The sequence below is a fragment of the Hyperolius riggenbachi genome, chromosome 4, assembly GCF_040937935.1.
Source record: "Hyperolius riggenbachi isolate aHypRig1 chromosome 4, aHypRig1.pri, whole genome shotgun sequence".
NCBI classification, from domain to species: Eukaryota; Metazoa; Chordata; class Amphibia; order Anura; family Hyperoliidae; genus Hyperolius; species Hyperolius riggenbachi.
In genome coordinates, this window is record NC_090649.1 from 159,262,835 (window position 1) to 159,285,996 (window position 23,162).

Below are 23,162 nucleotides of genomic sequence, written 5' to 3' on the forward strand. Positions count from 1 at the left end.
AGGCAGTCGCTTCCATGCCTGATACGTGAACCGCAGTGATATGCAGAGAACCTCAGGTTACTATAGCACCCCGCACATCAAGAGCTGTGATTGGTCTCCTTAAAACATGAATTGTTGTACATGTGCCTTGCAAGGCATTGGGGACTGGCTATTAACATTATTTAAAAATCTGGTTTAGCACTACAGTGCAATTCCTGGCTTGTACACTCAAGCATGTTCACATGTATTGTGTGTTTTAAATTTTGATGTTGAAAATGTATCAAAGAAAAAATAGAACAAAAACATTTTGAGTACTGTGCTGCTTTGTTTAGGATCAGCTGCTTAGCGTAAGGCTGTTGCTTTTGGTGTGGGATTTGATTCCCATCAGTAAGGACTCTTTGGGCAAGGCTCCCTAATGATCCTGGTCACCCGTGGAGCATGCCTTAAAGCAATTTTAAGCTCTGACAAAATATTCAATAAAAAATGTGTTTTCCTACTTTTTAAAACCCATACAATTGTTATTTTTGAGCAGTGTTTCAGTTCAGGACTCGTTAGCATAAGTTTCTGCACAGTCAGAGAATGTTTACTTAATTGTAGCAAGTGAAGAATGTAAACACAAAATAAGGTTATCACCAGTTCAGATGCGGCTGCCCCTGCAGGAGAAAAAGTCAGTCCTGTGATTTAACCCTTTGAATGCTGTTTTACTTACAAAAATTGTGTTAGTATATTATATGCTGTAAATAATTTTTTAGAGCAAAGACGAAATGCTGGGTTTCATTCCACTTTAAGTAACTGCAACCTTGAAGCGCTTAGAAAAGCATGATCTAATGGTTTATGTCTTGTCTTGTCTGTCTGTTTTTTTATATATATATCTATTGAAGCAAACTATGCATTAGTGTCTTTAACTTTTTCTCTCAGGATTCAATCCCGTATGGGAGGAGACCCTCACATTTACAGTCCACATGCCAGAGATAGCACTTGTGAGGTTCTTAGTATGGGACCATGATCCAATTGGTCGGGATTTTGTTGGACAGAGGACTGTGGCCTTCAGCAGTCTTATGCCTGGTAAGCACGCCCATTATTTTCTGCTGTATAGACCATTTCATCTTTTTTTTCCAGTACTGGTTATCATGTAGTTATGATATACAAAGGATTGACGTGTCCTAATGCTTGTACTTGACTGCAAATTGACTTTGAGTACAAATTGACGCTAATGTTCCACCCACTCAGGCTGAAAATGGCAGTGATGCATGTATAAGTACTCACACGAAAATGTGGACTGTTGGCTGATCTTCATTCATATTTGAACAGATGTGCACCCACCCATATTAAACCCCCCTTCCATTAGTTATTTTTCAAGTCCCCCCAAAAGTGTGCTGCTTGTTACTTTTACACACATTATATATGCACATTACATATGCTACCAATTACATTGTCTATAAAGGACATGGGGTAGGGGAAAAAACACAAAAAGAGCGCACTCAGAAAACTGATGATAAAAGGGAGACCAGCCGGTCGTAGACAGATCTCACCTGATGTGGTGGCTGATATGCCCTTATGGGTATTATCAGCTTGCAGGCTTTTGTCCCTCTCAGACCAGGGACCAGGTCAGAAGCAGGCTCTTTGTCCAAAGGGATCCTGTGGCTTGAAGCAGGATATCAGGAGCAGCTGTCTGGTTTGTAGCCGTTGATGTCCCAACACTGGCTGTAACACCAGAGCTGCAGGCACCTGTGGGCTGTATGAGACTCTATCCCTTAGCAGGGAGAGTCTCCTTCATGAAAAGTTAGCAATCCACACACTGCTCTGTTCAGATACACCACAGCAGTGGCTGGGTGGTGAGTAGTGTTGGGCGAACATCTAGATGTTCGGGTTCGGGCCGAACAGGCCGAACATGGCCGCGATGTTCGGGTGTTCGACCCGAACTCCGAACATAATGGAAGTCAATGGGGACCCGAACTTTTGTGGTTTGTAAAGCCTCCTTACATGCTACATACCCCAAATTTACAGGGTATGTGCACCTTGGGAGTGGGTACAAGAGGAAAAAAAATTTAGCAAAAAGAGCTTATAGTTTTTGAGAAAATCGATTTTAAAGTTTCAAAGGGAAAACTGTCTTTTAAATGCGGGAAATGTCTGTTTTCTTTGCACAGGTAACATGCTTTTTGTCGGCATGCAGTCATAAATGTAATACATATAAGAGGTTCCAGGAAAAGGGACCGGTAATGCTAACCCAGCAGCAGCACACGTGATGGAACAGGAGGAGGGTGGCGCAGGAGGAGAAGGCCACGCTTTGTGAGACACAACAACCCAGGCCTTGCATGAGGACAAAAAGCGTGCGGATAGCATGCTTTGTACCGCCATGTAGTCATAAATGTAATAAAGATAAGAGGTTCCATAAACAGGGACCGGCAACGGTAACCCAGCAGCAGCAGCAGCAGCAGCAGCACACGTGATGGAACAGGAGGAGGCGCAGGAGGAGAAGGCCACGCTTTGTGAGACACAACAACCCAGGCCTTGCATGAGGACAAAAAGCGTGCGGATAGCATGCTTTGTACCGCCATGTAGTCATAAATGTAATAAAGATAAGAGGTTCCATAAACAGGGACCGGCAACGGTAACCCAGCAGCAGCAGCAGCAGCAGCAGCACACGTGATGGAACAGGAGGAGGCGCAGGAGGAGAAGGCCACGCTTTGTGAGACACAACAACCCAGGCCTTGCATGAGGACAAAAAGCGTGCGGATATAGCAGCAATGCTTTTTGCCGCCATGCAGTCATAAATGTAATACAGATGAGAGGTTCAATAAACAGGGACCGGAAACGCTAAACCATCCCAGATGTTCATCGGTCATGTTACTTGGTTGGGGTCCAGGAGTGTTGCGTAGTCGTTTCCAATCCAGGATTGATTCATTTTAATTTGAGTCAGACGGTCTGCATTTTCTGTGGAGAGGCGGATACGCCGATCTGTGATGATGCCTCCGGCAGCACTGAAACAGCGTTCCGACATAACGCTGGCTGCCGGGCAAGCCAGCACCTCTATTGCGTACATTGCCAGTTCGTGCCAGGTGTCTAGCTTCATGCCCGGTTTCAGGTCCAGCGGTGCCAGCCACAAATCCGTCTGTTCCTTTATTCCCCTCCAAATTTCCTCCCCTGTGTGCTGCTTATCCCCAAGGCAGATCAGCTTCAGCAACGCTTGCTGACGCATGCCAACAGCTGTGCTGCACTGCTTCCACGATCCTACTGCTGCTGGTGCTGGGTTAGCATTTCCGGATGAGGTACAGCTTTGAGATGCGTTGGAGGAGAAGGAGTCAGAGAGGTAGGTGCTGCTGTTGTTATCCAGCTGTTTGCGGCGTGGGCAACACCCGCGCCGTAGCAGGTGAGGAATCGCTGCCAGGCTCCACAAGGTTCACCCAGTGCGCGGTAAGGGAGATGTATCGACCCTGGCCGAACGCACTCGTCCAGGTGTCAGTGGTGAGGTGAACCTTGCAGGCAACGGCATTCTTCAAGCTTCGGGTTATTTAGCTGACCACGTGCTCATGCAACTCAGGCACTGCAGAGCGCGCAAAGTGGTAGCGGCTGGGAACCACGTAACGTGGGATGGCCACTGACATCATGCCCTTGAAGCTGTTTGTCTCCACCACTCGATATGGCAGCATTTCGCAGGCCAGAAGCTTGGCTATGCTGGCTGGCTGTTACTGCCACGGCCCGGGGGTCATTTGCTGGCAATTTCCTCTTGTGCTCAAACATCTCAGAGACAGACAACTCAACCGTAGCGCTGCACACCGAAGGGCTGTTGGTTGTTGTGTTTGATGAACACTGGGAGACCTCAAGAGCACTAGTCCGGAAAGTGACAGTGTCAGCATCGTCTGATGTTTGTGAATGTTGTGAACCACGCAATGGCTGGGCTACTGCTGCTGCTGAGGCGGGTCTGGTGGTGAGTCTGGTGAACCCAAGGGAGGCAGTGTTGCTGGTGGTACCCTGTCCTGCCGCGTTTGCCCACAGAGTGGGATGTTTGGATAGAATGTGGCGGCTCATGCTGGTGGTGGAGAGGTTGTTAATACTTTTCCCCCTGCTCAGGCGGGTCTTGCACACCTTGCAAATCGCCATGGTAACATCCTCAGTGCAGTCTTCAAAGAAAGCCCAGACTTTAACTGGCTGAGGACTCGGACCTCGTGCGTGATGTGCTGGTGCTGCTTAACCCACTGCTGGACGCTTGAGAGGTCATCCAAGTAATTATCTGGTCCTGTTCTTTTGGATCTGTGAGGGTTGTTGTCCTGGACAACATGGGCAGTATTGAGTGGGTTTTCTTGGGTGCTCCCCTGTGGCCTGTACGTGAACCGTCAGGGGAAACACCTCTTCCCTTGCCCCTCCCTCTTTCACCGGATTTCTTCCTCATTTCACTTATCCTTAAAGTACACGCTGACTGGCAGCAGTACAGTGGCAGTACAGAAATGCTATACAGTGGTGGGTGAGCGGTGTACCACTATTGTCAGCAGTGACACAGAGCACAATGCTATACAGTGGCGGGTGAGCGGTGTACTACTGTTCCCAGCAGACACAGAGTGGAAGTAAACACAATGCTATATAGTGTGGCTGAGCCGTGTACACAGAGTGGCATTAAACACAATGCTATATAGTCTGCTATATAGTCACCCCGAACAGGGTGATGTTCTGCAGAACCCAAACAGTGGCAAACACTGTTCGCCCAACACTACTGGGAGGGAACGCAGATTTTAGTACCTAAACACACGATACAACATGTTTTCCGGGGTCGGACTCTGAGGCACATACAGATGGTCCCGATCATCATCCTCATCATACAACTCTTCTCCTGAGTCTGACCCACCCACCACCTCTGCCACCCCAACATCCCCAGACACAGACCCCTCATCGTCCTCAACATTAACTTGGGATGCTGGCCTGAGCCAGACCTCCTCCTCCACATCAGGCCCCATCATCTCCTCAATGGCAGCCCTCATTAATCGCTCTGGCGACGGACTGATGGACACAACGTTCTCCTCCGGGGAGGGCTGCTGCTGACCACTGGCTGCTGGGGTGGATGTTATAGCTTGCGTGGGGCGTTGGCTGTTGCTGTTGTTGGGAGTGCTGCTCACAGCGGAGGTCTCTGGGGAACTCATGTTGAGCTCATATAGTGGTTGACGGTGAGTGGAGTATTACTGATCCCAGCAATATACACACTGACTGGCAGAGTACGCAATGCTATATAGTGTGGCTGAGCGGTGTACACAGAGTGGCAGTAAACACAATGCTATATAGTCTGGCTGAGCGAGCGGTGTACTACTGTTCCCAGCAGAATCAGAGTGGCAGTAAACAATGGTATATAGTCTGGCTGAGCGGTGTACACAGAGTGTCAGTAAACAATGGTATATAGTCTGGCTGAGCGAGCGGTGTACTACTGTTCCCAGCAGAATCAGAGTGGCAGTAAACAATGGTATATAGTCTGGCTGAGCGAGCGGTGTACTACTGTTCCCAGCAGAATCAGAGTGGCAGTAAACAATGGTATATAGTCTGGCTGAGCGGTGTACACAGAGTGTCAGTAAACAATGGTATATAGTCTGGCTGAGCGAGCGGTGTACTACTGTTCCCAGCAGAATCAGAGTGGCAGTAAACAATGGTATATAGTCTGGCTGAGCGGTGTACACAGAGTGTCAGTAAACAATGGTATATAGTCTGGCTGAGCGGTGTACACACAATGCTATATAGTCTGCTATATAGTGTCAGTAAACAATGGTATATAGTCTGGCTGAGCGAGCGGTGTACTACTGTTCCCAGCAGAATCAGAGTGGCAGTAAACAATGGTATATAGTCTGGCTGAGCGGTGTACACAGAGTTTCAGTAAACAATGGTATATAGTCTGGCTGAGCGGTGTACACAGAGTGTCAGTAAACAATGGTATATAGTCTGGCTGAGCGGTGTACACAGAGTGGCAGTAAACACAATGCTATATAGTCTGGCTGAGCGAGCGGTGTACTACTGTTCCCAGCAGAATCAGAGTGGCAGTAAACAATGGTATATAGTCTGGCTGAGCGGTGTACACAGAGTGTCAGTAAACAATGGTATATAGTCTGGCTGAGCGGTGTACACAGAGTGTCAGTAAACAATGGTATATAGTCTGGCTGAGCGGTGTACACAGAGTGGCAGTAAACACAATGCTATATACTCTGGCTGAGCGAGCGGTGTACTACTGTTCCCAGCAGACACAGAACAGTAAACAGAATGCTATATAGTGTGGCTGAGCGAGCGGTGTACCACTATTCCCAGCAGACACAGAACAGTAAACAGAATGCTATATAGTGTGGCTGAGCGAGCGGTGTACCACTATTCCCAGCAGACACAGAACAGTAAACAGAATGCTATATAGTGTGGCTGAGCGAGCGGTGTACCACTATTCCAAACAGACACAGAACAGTGAACAGAATGCTATATAGTGTGGCTGAGCGAGCGGTGTACCACTATTCCCAGCAGACACAGAGTGGCAGTAAACAGAATGCTATATAGTGTGGCTGAGCGAGGTACACAGAGTGGCAGTAAACAGAATGCTATATAGTGTGGCTGAGCAAGCGGTGTACTACTATTCCCAGCAGACACAGAGTGGCAGTAAACAGAATGCTATATAGTGTGGCTGAGCGAGGTACACAGAGTGGCAGTAAACAGAATGCTATATAGTGTGGCTGAGCAAGCGGTGTACTACTGTTCCCAGCAGTGACACAATGACAGGGGGGACCCTGGCTAGCGTGGCTGGAGCGCGAACTACCCTGCCTGCCTACCCAAAGCTAAACCCACAGACAAATGGCGGAGATATGACGTGGTTCGGGTATTTATTTACCCGAACCACGTGACCGTTCGTCCAATCAGAGCGCGTTCGGGTCCGAACCACGTGACCCGTTCGGCCAATCACAGCGCTAGCCGAACGTTCGGGGAACGTTCGGTCATGCGCTCTTAGTTCGGCCATGTGGCCGAACGGTTTGGCCGAGCACCGTCAGGTGTTCGGCCGAACTCGAACATCACCCGAACAGGGTGATGTTCTGCAGAACCCGAACAGTGGCGAACACTGTTCGCCCAACACTAGTGGTGAGCAGTAGCACTGAGGTGGCTGAAAGAAAGCACAGGAGACCCGTGCTGGAAGTAACTGATTCTTTAATTAATGTAACAAATACAACTAGTTTCAGGAGGCCATTCCTCCTTTCTTCGGGCAAAAAAACCTTTCTTTTTTGCCTGAAGAAAGGAGGAATGGCCTCCTGAAACTAGTTGTATTTGTTACATTAATTAAAGAATCAGTTACTTCCAGCACGGGTCTCCTGTGCTTTCTTTCAGCCACCTCAGTGCTACTGCTCACCACCCAGCCACTGCTGTGGTGTATCTGAACAGAGCAGTGTGTGGATTGCTAACTTTTCAGGAAGGAGACTCTCCCTGCTAAGGGATTGAGTCTCATACAGCCCACAGGTGCCTGCAGCTCTGGTGTTACAGCCAGTGCTGGGACATCAACGGCTACAAACCAGACAGCTGCTCCTGATATCCTGCTTCAAGCCACAGGATCCCTTTGGACAAAGAGCCTGCTTCTGACCTGGTCCCTGGTCTGAGAGGGACAAAAGCCTGCAAGCTGATAATACCCATAAGGGCATATCAGCCACCACATCAGGTGAGATCTGTCTACGACCGGCTGGTCTCCCTTTTATCATCAGTTTTCAGAGTGCGCTCTTTTTGTGTTTTTTCCCCTACCCCATGTCCTTTATAGATTTCTCTGCTACTGCAAGTGGACCACACAGAGCAGCACCGACTTCCATCACCCAACACATCCTCTACATATAGAAGACTAATTTTATCCAGCTCGCTCCCCCTGTTCTCATTTCAGCACGGGGGTTATTTAAGTTTACCTATCTGTCTACCCAATTACATTGTGTCCCTCATTGAATATGCCTGACTGTCCCCACCATGTCAAATAACCTCATTACATTTTGGCACTCCATTTAAAATGTCATAGTGTTGTATTGTGTCTGCGACCCCTCCCCCTTCCCTGACACTTACACTAAAAATGACACTGAAGCGAAAAAAAAATATATGATATAGTGAATTGGTTGTGTACTATGAATAATTACTAGAAGATTAGCAGCAAAGAAAATATTCTCATACTTTTATTTTCAGGTATATAGTGTTTTTTCTAACATTGCATCATTCTATAATATGTGCAGATTACACAACACTCAGCATTCAAAATGAGTCTTTCAGAGCAGTCTGTGAAGTAATGACCTCTCCTCTGGCAGAGAAAAAGTAGACAGTTCACTTACAGTTGAGATAATAAAAGTCAGATAACAGCCCTCTCCACGACTAACTTAGTCTGAGAGCTTAATGGCTTGTTTGCATAGAGATAACAACTGGAGTTTCTCAACTCTTCCTTTACTGGAAACAATTAGACTGATGTATCTGATCTTAATGTTTTATTTCTTAGCTGTACTACACATACAAATCATAATATCATAATTTTTTTTCGCTTCAGTGTCTCTTTAATGTGCTCAATATATAATGTATGCACTGACTCATAATAATGTCTCCACACCTTCACACTTTATAATATTCAACCTCATCCTTTCCCACACTTTATAATGTTTGTCCCCTTCACATCATCATCAACATCATCAGTCCCACACTTATTTACACCCCGTTCCTGCAGAGGCTGATGTGCTCTCTGATGTGCTCTCATATTCACTAAATATTGGTAAAGTTGCCATGCACTCCTTTTTACCTTTACTTTACTAGGGATGCTCAAGGAGATGCAAATAATTTATGTGTTGATGTAGTATTATGCAAATTGTGTGCTCTGATTTACGAAACTTGAAAATTCATCAAAAATGTGTTCATTCAACTGGTGCATTTTCAAGCTGCATAAATTTGCATGCAAAATTTTGCATAATCCTGCATCCCCTTGGAATTATTTGTAACTCATTGACCATCCCTAACGCTGACTACTTAGTAGGTTTTGTGCAGTAAGTGCAACCTGTGTTTCCTAGGGGATGCACTAATTTACGAATAACAGTGGTCAGCTGACCTCAGGTCAGATGTCATGCTGGGCATTATGGGATGGAACTTCACTGCTAGGGAACCCAAAGTGCAGCAAATTCAATCCTACTTGTTTGTGCTTTGTTGTTTTTAATCATGGCCAAATAATTCTAACATATAAACTGAGCCAATCAAAGTCGCCAGTAAATTAGCTATCCTCTGATTAATTATCAAGGGCTTAAGGCTTTGATCTTGTTTCCTTCCCGAAACAGTGAAATATTATTTATTTTTTGCATGTCATAATATTTTGCTCATCTCTAGTTGTTGCTAAGGCTCCATTAAAACCATTTCACCTCGAAGGGTTTTTAAAAATACTGAAAATGTATTTCATTTTTCTAAGGCAAGGTTTATAATAGGGTATTTGGATGTGGTTTTACTTTTTGGCCACAAGATGGAGATACAGAGATAGTGTGTTCTAAAAATAGAAACAGAACCAAGTGTTTGTATTTGTTTATATTTGTGTAAATACAGAGACATAGATACTCGTGCTGGGGGAGGTGAAAATGTTTAAAGAGCATTGAATTGTTTCTGGTATGATTTTGTCTTGGATGCCGAAACAAGAAACTGAACTTTTTTTTTTTTTAATTGTCTACCAGGATATCGACATGTTTATTTGGAAGGCTTGACGGAAGCATCAATATTTGTCCATGTTACGATAAATGAGATATATGGGAAGGTACGTCAGCTGATTAACTACTTCTTATTAAAATTACTCACCAGCTGGTTTTATAATTTTGCATTTTTATGTATACTAATAAGAGTAGTCACAGGTTCCTGTCTTTTGTGTCACAGCAGCATAGATCATGTGTCACCTTTCCCAGATGCTCTCCCTGTCTTGTATTTCCTGTTAAAGATATCATTTGAAGCTTACTGTGGGGAAGATCTATCAATGTACATGCAAAGACAACTGGAACAAAAGTAGCTAACTCATCTCTGTTTTTTGTAAAAAAAAATTACTTTTATTCTTTAGAGACATTACACCACCTTGAAGGGACACTATCGATTAACATGTTTTTTTTTTTCAATTGAGATAGGAAATGTTTGGGAAGTGCTGCTAAGTACTGGTGTATTCTTTTTACTGCTTATCTATTTGATTACTGTTATCTAATTCCTTTCACATTTTTCTGACGGCAGTCTGCTGAAATTCTGACGGCAGACTCAGCCACGAGGGGAGGGGGGAAATTGCCTCACAGTGTATCTGTTGACTGCGTGTGCAGAAAGCTCAGTCAGAGACAGGCAGAGCTTTCTCTCACAGAGAGCAGTGGAAATGTATCTTATGTGCAACATAAACATTTGTAATATTGAAAAGTTCAGAACGCTCTACCCCCTATGAATCAAACCAGTGGGTGCAGGATCTGGTAAGCCAGGCCAATCCACAAGTATACACAGAAGGATCCGCAAACCGACCATTGGTTGAAAAAGCTGGTATTCTTTATTCAGGAATTTCACATGACAAGTGCATAAAACCACAAGGTTCAACTAACGCGTGTCGGGCTTACAATCTGCCCTTAGTCATAGTTAAAAACTACAGATACTTAGACATTATTTGTACGTTGTCATTTTAGAACACTTGGGCATTGATAGTATTCCTTTAATGATGAGTTACAGGATGTGGGATCTGACAGTTGTTGTGTCAAGTGGGGAGATTCTGCAAGGAACTGGAGGATTTTTGTGATAGCTCTGCTGTCTTAAAGATGTTTTTTCCCCAGAGAGGGGATAATCATCTTTTAGAATGTTTTAGCTGTGCTAGAAGGTTATTTTTTATTTTTTGACCAGCATGCCTCTTACTTCTGATTTCATTTATCTATTTTGCATTTTAGAGCTGAAGAAAGTATTTTGCTTTCACAAAATATTAGAGCCTTCAGAAAATGGTCTATTGCTTTCCAATGGATCCAGGGGGTGTGGCTAACTTAACTGCCTACATAATTAAATGTGAAAGCTCAACTTCAAAGTGGACTTTCAGTGTATAGGACATATTCACTGACTCCTCTTCTCTTCTCGTGTCCGCCGACTTCAAATTCAAATGCCCCTTCCCCCTGCTGAAATACTCGATTTGTCTCGAGTAAAGAAAACAATTGGAATTTTTCAATAGCGTGTGGCCTGCACACTGGAAATCGGCAGACAGAGATCTCAGAGGGGGATTTACAAGAAGAAGTCATGGCAGATGATTCTAACTTAATAAAAGAAGAGGACTCAGTGACTATATGATAGACAAAAATAAGAGAAACCAAGAGCCCCAATGGTGCAGTATATACTGATAATGAAAGAGATGTAAGTGAATATGAGGTTATACTCACAAACTTGGGTCACCTTCAAAGCAACGACTGTAAAAGCAGGTGAGGATGATAACCCTGTCCTCAATCACAGGGTGGACAAGGATGATGTTTGTGTTTGATGATACAGAGGCACCACATAGAACAGTGACGGCTAACCGTGGCACTCCAGCTGTGGTGGAACTACAAGTCCCATGAGGCATTGCAATACTCTGACAGCTCTTAGCATAACTCGAGGAGGCAGAGCCATGATGGGATTTGTAGTTTTGTCACAGCTGGAGTGCCAAGGTTAGCCATCACTAACATAGAGTAAAACACTATAAAAACGTTAAAGTAGACCTGAACTCTTGCACAGGAAAGAAGGCAAACATAGAGAAATGCACCCTTTATGTATTTAGAGAGTTTAGCCTGTGTAATTTCTCCTCATTTGTGTCTAATCACAAGTTGTAGTTTGATCTCTTTCCTGGGTCACATGACTGCCACAGCAGATAAGCAGATAAGCCCATTTGAAAGCACAGGCTGTTAACAATATGTCTGCTTCCATGAATCAGGAAGTAGAAACAGTGCAGATTTATTGCAGGATTTGTATCAGCTGTAACAAAGAAATGTTTTTTTGTTTAAAGGTTATTATGCTGTTGTGTATCTTTTAGAGCAGAGAGGACGTTCTGAGTTCAGGTCTGCTTTAAAAAGAGGTAGTGGTGTATTTACCCCAAGCAGTCAGACACGGGTTGCCAATTTTCAAAAAGAAGCTGTTTCTTATTCTTTTCATAATCAAGAAATGCTTTTTGAAAATTGACAACCTGTGTCCGACTGCTTGGGAGTAAGTCCACCACTACCTCCTTTTTAACGTTTTTATAGTGTTTTACTCTATCTGGCGCCTCTGTATCATTGAACCCAATCATCATGTGATAAACACTGGAGGTCCGCTTTCAAGGAATTGTGAAGGTTCGTTGGAAAATGCATTACTTAGCCCGAATTGAGAATGTAGAATAGATACTGGGAATACCATCTACAAGCCAGACACTTAGTGACATTGCCCAGAAGTCTATTCTGGAAACTAGTACTAATCATTATTTTCAGTGATGTGGGAATGCCTCTTTGACATATTGCATTTTCCCTGGTTAATGAAAGTCTTTTGATATTGAGATTGTGCCCAGCTCTCCTGCCAGCCGCACAGACACTGTGTTCATTAACCAGTCATTAGAATTTTTACATTGGTGTTTTCCGTGTTATGAACTGTTCTTCAGAGATGGATTTCTAATGAATGTAGCTATCCAGGCTTACTGTACAGCATTTATTTTTTTCATTTTCATGGAAGTAATGTTAAATCCATTCAGTTACAGATTTTCATTCACTGATGCCTAAATGATATGCATGCTGGCATGACACTGATTAAAATACTTAAAAAATGCATATTTTTTCCATTTCAGTGGAGTCCTTTAATCCTCAACCCCAGTTATACTATATTGCACTTTCTAGGAGCCACAAAGGTAGACTCATGAATGATAATAGCAGATGGATTACCGACAGCATGGCAATGTAGTGTGTCACTGAATGTTCCTGCCGTGAAAAGCTGCCTTACAGTGTGGTGGTGGTGTTGTTGTAGTACCGCTATGCATACAGTACACGCGTATGCATACAATTTATACATCTCTACTGCCATGCAATTGCCACTTCAACGCTATGCACATTAACCTCATACTGGCTGTGTTGTGTTCATGCATGACTTGTGAAGTTACTGGTGTAACATCTGATATACTTAAAGGATAAGTGAACTTATAACTTGAGCATGGTAGAAGATACATTTAGGGACTCTCAGGCTTCTTATGATATACAAGCATTTTTCCACTTGCATATTGGCCGTTTTCCCATTAATAGTTTTTGGCTACTAATCTGAGTGTCACAAAATAAATCAACTCAACCACCTACCCTAAATTTTAAACACCCAAACCTCAATGTTTTGAGGGAGCAACTCCTTTAAAAAAAACATTTACTATATAATAAATTAAAAAAGCACAGTTGCTCATAAGTGTAGAAAAGTATAAACATCAGCTTTATTATGAAACTGTACCCATACACAGACCAACCAATTTAAAAACAATTAAAAACGGCCATCATAGAACGCTCATACATCCACATTTGTCTTCACACAACTCCACACTCATACACCCCTTCTGGTACCAATCTGTTTCCAGATCTTCAGAGAGGGGGAGAGGGTTATGTTGCGATTGAAAACAGATTGGATGATTTAATGTCTTCAGCCGGCAGGCTGCATATATTGTGCACAGATCGGAGCAATCTCACCGGCTTTTGCTGTTTTCCATACTCTGGTGGTGCTGACACTTTAAGCATCCAACCGCTTCATGGCAGCTCTGTTCGGATTCCAATTGCCTTTCTTGTTAGCAATGCAGGCACCGGCTCATCCCACCCTGCAAATCGCCGCGACGAGGAACCAGGCGCTGTCTCCATGTATACCAGCGTACGCCTGTACATCCTGCGTCTCCGCTGCAGCTGCTGAGAGTGTTCCTAGGCCAAGGGACTTGAACCTGCCCACCTACGCGTTGCACCCGCCCACTTGCAAGCTTCGTCAGGATGTGTGTACTAATCTGAGTGTCATCATTACATGAGCGTATCACACACTGCTCACACCTGCGACTTAACAATTGCTCATCGATTAAGAGGTCCCTCATTCTTAATTGTATTTCCTTAGATTTTATGTTTATATCAAAACTTACAACTAATTTATTACATTTATTACAAGCATATAGACACCTTAAGGGCTATTTATTATGATTATAAGTTCACTCATCCCAAGTCTTTTAATGGCATTAAAAAGGAGTTCCAGTTTTTACCAACTTTGTCTATAAAATTTTATTTGAGAGCAGCTTTGTAACTATTAGGATTGATAGGAATGCTCTTCGTATGATGTAACCTTTTTTTGTTAACTTTCTTATGTGTTCTCATTAAAAACAGAAATGAAGGCAGATCTCCTTATGTCACATTAAGGTCCATTTGCTTCGCTCTGCTGGCCTTCTAAAGCAATTGCTTATGTTGAGAAAGAGGTCAACAGCAGAGAGAGGACATAAAATCTAGCCCTGGCCCTATGATAGAGGCTGATTTTCTGCAATACTTGTTCACAGCTGAGAGGATAATGTCCCAGATATTTTATAAAGACACTAGGGCCCTGATGCACTAAGCTTTTCTCATGGCTCGTCTCTATGTACAGTGTCTGTTTCTTGCCTTACTGTAATGTATATTTTTACTGCACATGGCAAGCAAATTTTCATAGAACTTTTTACCTTGCTTTCATTATTATTTTACTAACTTGGCATTGAAAAGGTATTATATAGGCGAGGTGAGATAAAGATAATAGACCCTATTTCATCATTTCTCCTGCATTTTCTAACAGGAGATGTTTTCACACCTCATCAATAAAACAACTTTTAAAAGACAACTGAAGTGAGAGGAATGTGGAGGCTGCCATATTTATTTCCTTTTAAAGAAAAACAGTTGCGTGGTATCCTGCTGATCTTTCAAGCATCAGTAGTGTGAATCACTCACCCAAAACAAGCATGCAGCAAATGCAGTCAAACATCTGATCTGCATGATTGTTCTTGGATCTATGGCTAAAATCATTGGAGGCAGATGATCAACAGAACAGCCAGGTGATTTGTTTTGTTTAACTGCCTAACGACTGTTCAACGCTGATTGGCGTGAGCAGCGCTGCAGCCCAGGACCACTCTACGCCAATTGCCGGGAAGTGCTAGGGGCGGAGATTGCAGGGGATCGGGCATCCCTGCTTGAATGACAGAGCTCCACTCCGTCATCAGCCTCCCAGCGGCAATCTACGCTAGGGACTGTTAGACGACAATACCGCAAAGGGCAAAACCGATGTCCCCCTGGATGGCAAGGAAGTGATCTGCTGTCATAGGCTGAAGCCTGACAGCCGATTGCGTTGGTTGGTGGGGGGAAGGAAGGGTAACAAAAATAAACAAAAATGCAGAAATGTATTAAAAAAATAAAAGAAATATATATTTAGAAAAAAATAAAAATCCTGGGAGCGATTAAAGCCCACCAACAGAAAGCTCTGTTGGTGGGCAGAAAAAGGGGGGACCACTTGTGTGCTGAGTTGTACGGCCCTGCAGCGAGCCCTTAAAGCTGCAGTGGCCTATTTTGTAAAAAATGGCCTGGTCACTGGGGTGGGGGGTTTAAGACCGTGGTCCTCAGGAGGTTAAAATAAAATAAAGAAGAAAAAGTATCTCCTGGGAGAAATATAAGGAGAAGTCTTGATAAATAGGGGCCAAGGAGAGATAACTCATGAGAAATGTTGTGTGCATCAGGTCCTATGTATGTCAAGTACTGTGTCTCTAGCTATCTTAGTTTTCATTTTGATTCCAAGTGGCTATTTTGTTAAAAACTGGAATTCCCCCTTTTATATTACATTGTTCTTACAATGAATAACATCTAATGTCTCTATTTGTGTGTTTTTCATATTATAGAATAGGCAATTCATTGGACTTAAAGGCCTTTTCCATAGAAGTTCAAAGCATGGTTCTGTGGAGAGCAATGGTCATATTAGAAAGAGGTCAATTGGTGACCGAATACTGAGACGTACTGCGAGTGCCCCCGCCAAGGGCAGGAAGAAGACTAAGATGGTGTTTCAAGAGTCCACAGAAAGCAAAGACCTTCCATGTGAGGTTTCTGGTGCAAAGGAGAAAGACACTATATTGAGAAGAACTTCCCGGAGTTTACACGCGAGACCTATCTCCATGCCAGTGGACAAGTTTGTTTTTGGGGCCTTTGAACCTTCCACATCAGAGACATCTAAAGATACCAAAATAAACGACATAACCACAGGTAATATACTGAAATGTGTGGAGAAAGATGCTGTTAAATTAACCATTTGAAAGATGTTTGTAGAATAATGTTTAGGCAAGCTCAAAGGATACCTGTAGCCACATAAAAAACAAAATAATACATAGCTAAAAAAAAGGAAGGCTCCGGATCCTATAAAGCCTTCCCATTCCTCTATCATTCACATTTCCCATTGGCTTCATTTTGGAGCCTCATCAGAAGGCTTCAGAAGTACTAGAGTCCCCAAGTAGTTCAGAAGACGAGTGGCTCCGTACTGCACATGTGCTCGTCCACAGAACGAAGCTGCTCATCTTTTGAAGTACTCATGGATCCGAGTTCTTCTAAAGCCTTCAGAGGAGACCAGAAGGCTTTTTTGACATTAAAGTGGGATTGTTACAACGGGGCCCGGAAGTGGAACAAGGGTACACAGAGAGGACCGGTGGCAACAGGTATCCTTCAACATCCAGAAGTGCACCACAACATACAGTTGGTTTTTCCTCTTCAGTGCCTCTAATAACTTAGGACTTAATTTTATGACTTTCTTGTGTGAACACTGCAGTTATTTGTAGACCAGGTATATACACACCATAGATTTTTTGTCACCGAAAATGTGTACCTGTGGAAATGAAAATTAAGATAGAGTATAGGTGTTGCACACTAATGCCATTAGCAATCAGCTGTGCTGGATGCTAAATAACTAACTGCTGTTTTTATTTTTGTAGTTCACACTAAAGGGTGCCAACTGCTCCTTTTCCCTGACCACCTCTGAAACAGACTGTTTGGCAGATCGCTACACAGCATGTCTGTACGGGCATCATCCCTAAACTGCCATCACAAATTATCATTTAGGGCTAAATATAGTTATGAGTGTATGAAGTTAAGTGAAGATAAATTCTTGATACTGCATACGAACAACTAGACATGCAATTTGTATCACTCTACTAATCATCCCATCACTTTTATAAAGTTAACCACTTAAGTACCAGCGGTCTCTGCCCCCTTAAGGACCAGAGACAGCTGGGACCAGAAACCGATGAATACCGACAGTTCTTGTGAGCCTGTCAAGGGCCGCTTTCATTGGCTCCTGACAGTGTCTATCAATGCAAGCCAATGAAATTGTTATAGAGACAGCAGAGCAAGTGAGCTGTGGCGCGGAGACAGCAGTGAGAGCGACAAGAATGCGTGGCATCGGTAAGTTGAAATCTACACCCGGCCAGCCAGTTTAGCATCAAAAGAGGGCATAGATTTCAATTAGCGTCGTCCGTAACTGGTTTATAATCATGAATGAGGACTGTAACATTAAAGCATGTTATCTTCCTAAGATGAAAAATGGAGTCCTATCTTACACATATTTCTGCACTTCCATGGTAGTTCAGTTAGTGGCATTTGGAGTTCTGTTTTTCTATCATTTACATTTCCTCTGTAATTGTAATTAGACCTATAAAGATACTGGTGTTCATAGATCCACAATTAATCTCAATGAGTACCAGTTTTCATCAGCAGCAGTGCTGTAGATTAAAAGAGTTCATGGCCTTTGTGAGTCTGGACGAGGAGCCACTGTGAACACTTTGGTGAACCATGTGTTGATCCATTGACTTTTAGCTTTTATGGCAGCCAAGGCATCAGACCATTTTTGAAATCATTCAGATTTTATGTAAAGCACTCTTTGTAGAGTTATGGGAAAGTAAAGGGATCACATATGTATCTAGAGGGAAAATCTTTCCAATTTAAAGGGAACCTGTGAGAAAACGCGGAAAAGCCGCCGCAAGTACTCAGAGTAACGCGGCTGATTCCGCGTTCAACATGGCAGGTTGCGCGCAGAGACCTGCATTCACTGGCTTGACGGAGCGTGGAGAAACCGCCGCATGCCCAGAGAACAGGGCGGCGGATTCCGCGTCCGACGCGGCGCATATGCCTACTTCTGTCAGTACTGCTGAACGCGGAGAAAACGCTGCACACTCGGACAGCGGTGCGGCGGATTCCGCATCCAAAACAGTAGAGGCATTACAACACATGTCTGGTGTGGCTGGGACTGATAGTCCACATCGGTTCAGAAGGACGCGTGTGCGCGCGGAGAGGCAGAGCATTTATGACAGCCAGAAGGGTGTCAGCTGACCAGGCCGGTCAGCTGACAATTCTTTCAGTTTTCATTGGTCCAGCACTTAAGGGTGGCGCTGGAGAGCGCTATAGTATATATACTGGGTGCTGGTCATTCTTCTGGTGTCTGGCGTTAAGATCACTACGTGGTAGCACTCAGACCTTGTCAGTATCTGTGTTACATTAGACCAGTTTCCTAGGTGTTGATGATCAGGGACCTCACACCTTAGTCTAGGAATTCTGTTATTATCTGTGTTATATCTAGACCAGTTTCCAAGGTGTTGATGACCAAAGAACTCACACCTTAGGCCTCGTTCACATCATTAGCGCAGATGTCTGTGCGATTGGAACGCAACGCGTCCGATCGCACGCCATCTGCGCTCCTATGCGCTGCGCTGCAGATCCCATTCATTACAATGAATGGGATCTGCGCTGCGATTCCCAAAAATGCGTGCAGCACGCGATAGCGCAATCGCGCTGCCACACAGCGCATATGATGGGAACGGTAGAAGGGCTGTCTATGCCCTTCTACCGTTCTTGCGTGTCGCACACTATACGCGCTGCCAAAATGCGCACAGCAGCGCGTATAGTCTGAACGAGGCCTTAGTCTAGGAATTCTGTTATCATCTGTGTTAGTATCTAGAACAGTTTCCAAGGTGTTGATGACCAAGGAACTCACACCTTAGTCTAGGAATTGTTGATTATTTGTTATGACCTTCTGCTTTCCTGACCATTCTTCTGATCTCTGATTTTGTACCTTTTGTCATTCTGATACTCTGTTGCCAAACCCGGCTAGTCTTAGGATTCTGCATCTGTCTCCTGTCTCTGTACTGTATCTGTCCATGTGTTATCGACCTGGCCTGCCCGACCTCGAGAACTATCTCTCCTGTTAAGAGATAGTTCACAGATCTGTCAGTGACACTCCCTCATTGGTGTCACTCTCGTTCTGTCCTTCCCACTCTCGGCCTGACTCCTCCCTGCGGAGAGCTCAGACCAACGGAAGGAACTTGCTGCGGAGCAGTACTCCTTATTGCTCTAGCACCTGATATTCAGGTGCAGTCCTCAAAGTATTACTGTTGCACCAAAACACTCTCATCACTCAGGTGTCCAGAGGTTAGAGATATATCTGATTATCGGTGATACTGCAGATCATCAATAATCGGGTATATATCTGCATTCTCGGTGATACTGCAGATCACCGGTAATCAGATCCTCTCTGTGTTACACCGATCGTTACAGAACCTTAAAGAGAGTCTGAAGCCTTAAAACCTTACCTCTTTTTATTTCAGAATGCTCTTCAAGCTTAAGAGCAAAGATGATTGGCCGCATCCCCACGGCCGTACGAGATCTTTATCCCCTCTGAAATCCCTGTGGCAAAATCCTCCAGTACTTACTGGAGGAGGAAGAGCTTTGTACTTTAGCTCTGCCTCTAGTCCATTCAATCACCACCAATCACTGCCTCTCCCCACCCCTCTCAGTCTTCTTTTACATTTTCCCACGGTATTTGGGAGGGAGAAAGACCTTGTACGGCCATGGGGATGCAGCGAATCATCTTTGCTCTTAAGGCTGAAGAGCATTCTGAAATAAAAAGAGGTAATTTTTAAGGCTGAAGACTCTCTTTAAGTGACATGTGACATGATAAGATAGACATGTGTATGTACAGTGCAAAGCACAAAAATACACATGCTGTGTTGCTTTTCTTTTTTCTCTGCCTGAAAGGGTTAATATTCAGCAACACAACAGTTTTTCTCCAGTTGGGACCTAGTCGGACTATAATGTCGGTTATTGATAAGAAATTACCTTTTTTTAAGTTTTTAAACTTAAAGTACTCCTTACCTGGTTTCCCCCTCCCCTTAAACTTAGTATTTTACTATTAGTGCTATGACTAAGTCACAGCACCATCCTCCCCCCTCCAGTACCCCCTGTGGACCCCATTCTGCTCAGCCATCCTCTTCGTCTGAAGCAGAATGTCGATTATCAGCGGGGAGGAAGTGACGTTCTTCCTCCCCGCTTTGCGTCCTTATCTCTGCCCCCTTTACCTGCCGGTTTAGATCCGTATATGTTTTACTGCACACAGCACGCAGGGGAGCTGCACTGTGTGCGGGCTTGTGGTAATTGAGGTCAGAATGATATCGTCACTTCCTCCCTGCTCACAATAGTTGCTAGAACGGGGCCACAGGGGGCGCTAGAGGGGGAATGATCATGTTATGTGCTGTGACGAAGTCGCAGCACCAGCAATAAAACGATTTTAAAAGACTTTAACACCAGGTCAGAGGTACTTTAACATAAAACTGTAATAAAACTGTAGGCTATTTAAAAGTCATTTTAAAGGGGCCCATACACCTAACGATTTTAGGTGATCGAAACGGCTGTGAAATCGCTGCACACACCGCTGACAGAACGATCGATTTCAGACACGTCGATTCCCGTCGACCCATGCGGAAGATTTTTCTCGGTCGCCGGCGGGTCGGGAGTGCATCGTTAGCGGCGTTCGAATGCCCGGTGACCGACGCAATACAGCGGTAATACATTACCTGCTCCAGCCGGCGCGAGTCCCCTGGTCTTTCTTTTCTTCTTCGGGCTCCAGACCGTTTCTTCTCCGCTTCGGGCTCCAGAGCTACACAGAACTTCCTGTCCCGGCAGGAAGTTTAAACAGTAGAGCTCCCTCTACTGTTTAAACTTCCCCTGGACAGGAAGTTCAGTAGCCGAAGCGGAGCCGGAGCGGAGAAGAAGACAACAGGGACTCGCGCCGTCCGGAACAGGTAATGTATGCAGGGGGGGGGGGGGCGGCAGCAGCGGCAGCTCCACAGAATGTGATCGGTTTCAGGCTGAAATCAATTCACAATCTGTTTGCAGTAAAGGTGGCCATACGATCCCTCTCTGATCAGATTCAGTCAGAGAGGGATCTATCTGTTGGTCGAATCTGATGGCAAATCGACCAGTGTATGGCCACCTTAAGGAGTAGCAAGATAGATACAATTGTTTATCTTATCAGTTTATTTTTACATAAGTTTCACTTGTCCATTTTTAGTTGCAGTAGAATGTAGTACTGTGTTAGCCAATAGCCATCAGTAAAAGCAAGAAGTTTTGAATACGGATGATACCATTTATTGACTAATTTAAAAATATATAAGAATAAGCTTTCAGCTTTTCAGCCTGGCTTCGACTCACTTTAATTCTTGGGTCTGACGAAGGCTGAAAAGCTGAAAGCTTACTCTTAAATATTTTTAAGTTAGCTAATAAATGGTATCATCCTGATTCAAAACTTCTTGCTTGTCCATTTTTGTGATCAAATTGGCTATACATATGTACTAATAACCATGGTGCATCATCCAGCCAGACTCCACAGCTTCTAACCACACTCAGTTATCCCTCTTGTATGTAAGACCAAGACACCTCAGCACAATAAGATCTATAGGTGAAACTCGAAAATTAGAAATAAAAGTCCATTTATTTCAGTAATTCAACTTAAAAGGTAAAATTAATATATGAATAGGAACCCATTACAGGTGTTTTGGATTAATTAGCAGCTTAGAGTCTGACAATTTGAGCCTAGAACAATGAACATTTTTACAATATTCTAATGGGCTGAGATTTAGATTTTTGGGTTCGCATAAGCTTTAAGCCATAATCATCAAATTTATAATGAATAAAGCCTCATCTACACGTGTAGATGAGGCGGCGATCCGGCGGCTAATCGGATCGCCTCTTCCGCGTACCCGCCGCGTCCCCGCTTGCCGCGCGTGCGCCGGATTCGATTCCCCGCTTGTCCCCACCAGCGCCGCTTATCTTGCGCTCGATTCCCTGCCATTGTCCCCTCGCGGGGGGCGAGCAGGGAATCGGCGGTGGAGAGATCCGTCCTGTCAGATCTTATCAATCGAGCCGCATCAGTGGCTCGATTGATAAGGAACATCGCGGCCGCATCTACGCGTGTAGATGCGGCTTAAAGGCTTTATATATCTCGGTTTTGCATGTAATGAGTCTATTTAATATATTAGTCTCATTTTTAGAGTTGAATTACTGATATAAATGGACTGCACAATATTCAAATTTTTCAGGTTTCACCTGTATTTATCAGAAATATAATCCCCAACACTTTGCTTGAAAAACCGTGTAATGGAAGTCAAAGTAAAACACTTTAATTTTTGGATCACATATGACATTCTTAAAGTGAACCAGAGACAAAGCTATAATGATTCCTGAGCAAAGCCAGACTGAATGCTCAGTGGGTGATTTTATCAGGGCTGATAACAAGCAGGCTGAACAGTGAAGAATGAAACAGAGAGCAGGGTAGGTGTTTTCTCTAATGTTCCCACTGATATATATGGCAAAATACATGAGGGTGCTTCGTCTCTGGTGCACTTTAAGGCCCTGATTTTATTTATTTATTTTATTGCTGTCTGTGTTTCTACTGAAGAATATTATCAATCCAAAACAGAAAAGAAAGAAAATGTTTTGACTTGACATGTTATCAGCAAACTTGGCTACCCTCCCTCTGACTGTGACTTTGTTCAGCAGCACAACACATGCATGCAATATTACCTTAAAGTGAATATGTTATTTTTAAAAATGAACTAAAGGTAAGGCTGCATAGTATGAATTATAGAATGCATTGTGTTAAGCGTATCTCTCATTTTAACAAATATGTTTTGTTATGTTTTCTAGTACAATTCTAACTAGGAAACTGCTAAAGGTAAAACATGTATTCAGTGTGGTATCTCATTACCATCACTTTCAGAATATTACATCACATGCTGGATGTAATATCATTCTTCACAAACCCTGGGTCAAGTGATAAGAAAATGGTGCAATCACATGCTTTCATTTCATGCAAAAGTTGTCTGCACAGTGCACAGGAAGTCCATTATTATATCCCTGCACTTTTCCCGC

At 43.8% G+C, this 23,162-nt stretch overlaps 1 protein-coding gene across 9 annotated transcripts in view; it reads left to right on the forward strand.

Annotated features, from left to right (window-relative positions):
• PLCH1 (phospholipase C eta 1) overlaps positions 1-23,162 on the forward strand; it is a 359,933-nt gene that overhangs the window by 331,474 nt on the left and 5,297 nt on the right. For 6 of the 9 annotated variants that reach the window (XM_068280865.1, XM_068280866.1, XM_068280870.1 and 3 more), the window contains 4 exons: positions 898-1,044; positions 9,645-9,724; positions 12,752-12,811; positions 15,821-16,178. In XM_068280865.1, the coding sequence (XP_068136966.1) occupies positions 898-1,044; positions 9,645-9,724; positions 12,752-12,811; positions 15,821-16,178 (645 nt within the window). Of the gene's footprint in view, positions 1-897; positions 1,045-9,644; positions 9,725-12,751; positions 12,812-15,820; positions 16,179-22,937; positions 22,966-23,162 lie in introns of all 9 variants that reach the window. The other 3 variants (XM_068280867.1, XM_068280872.1, XM_068280873.1) reach the window with 2 other exon arrangements.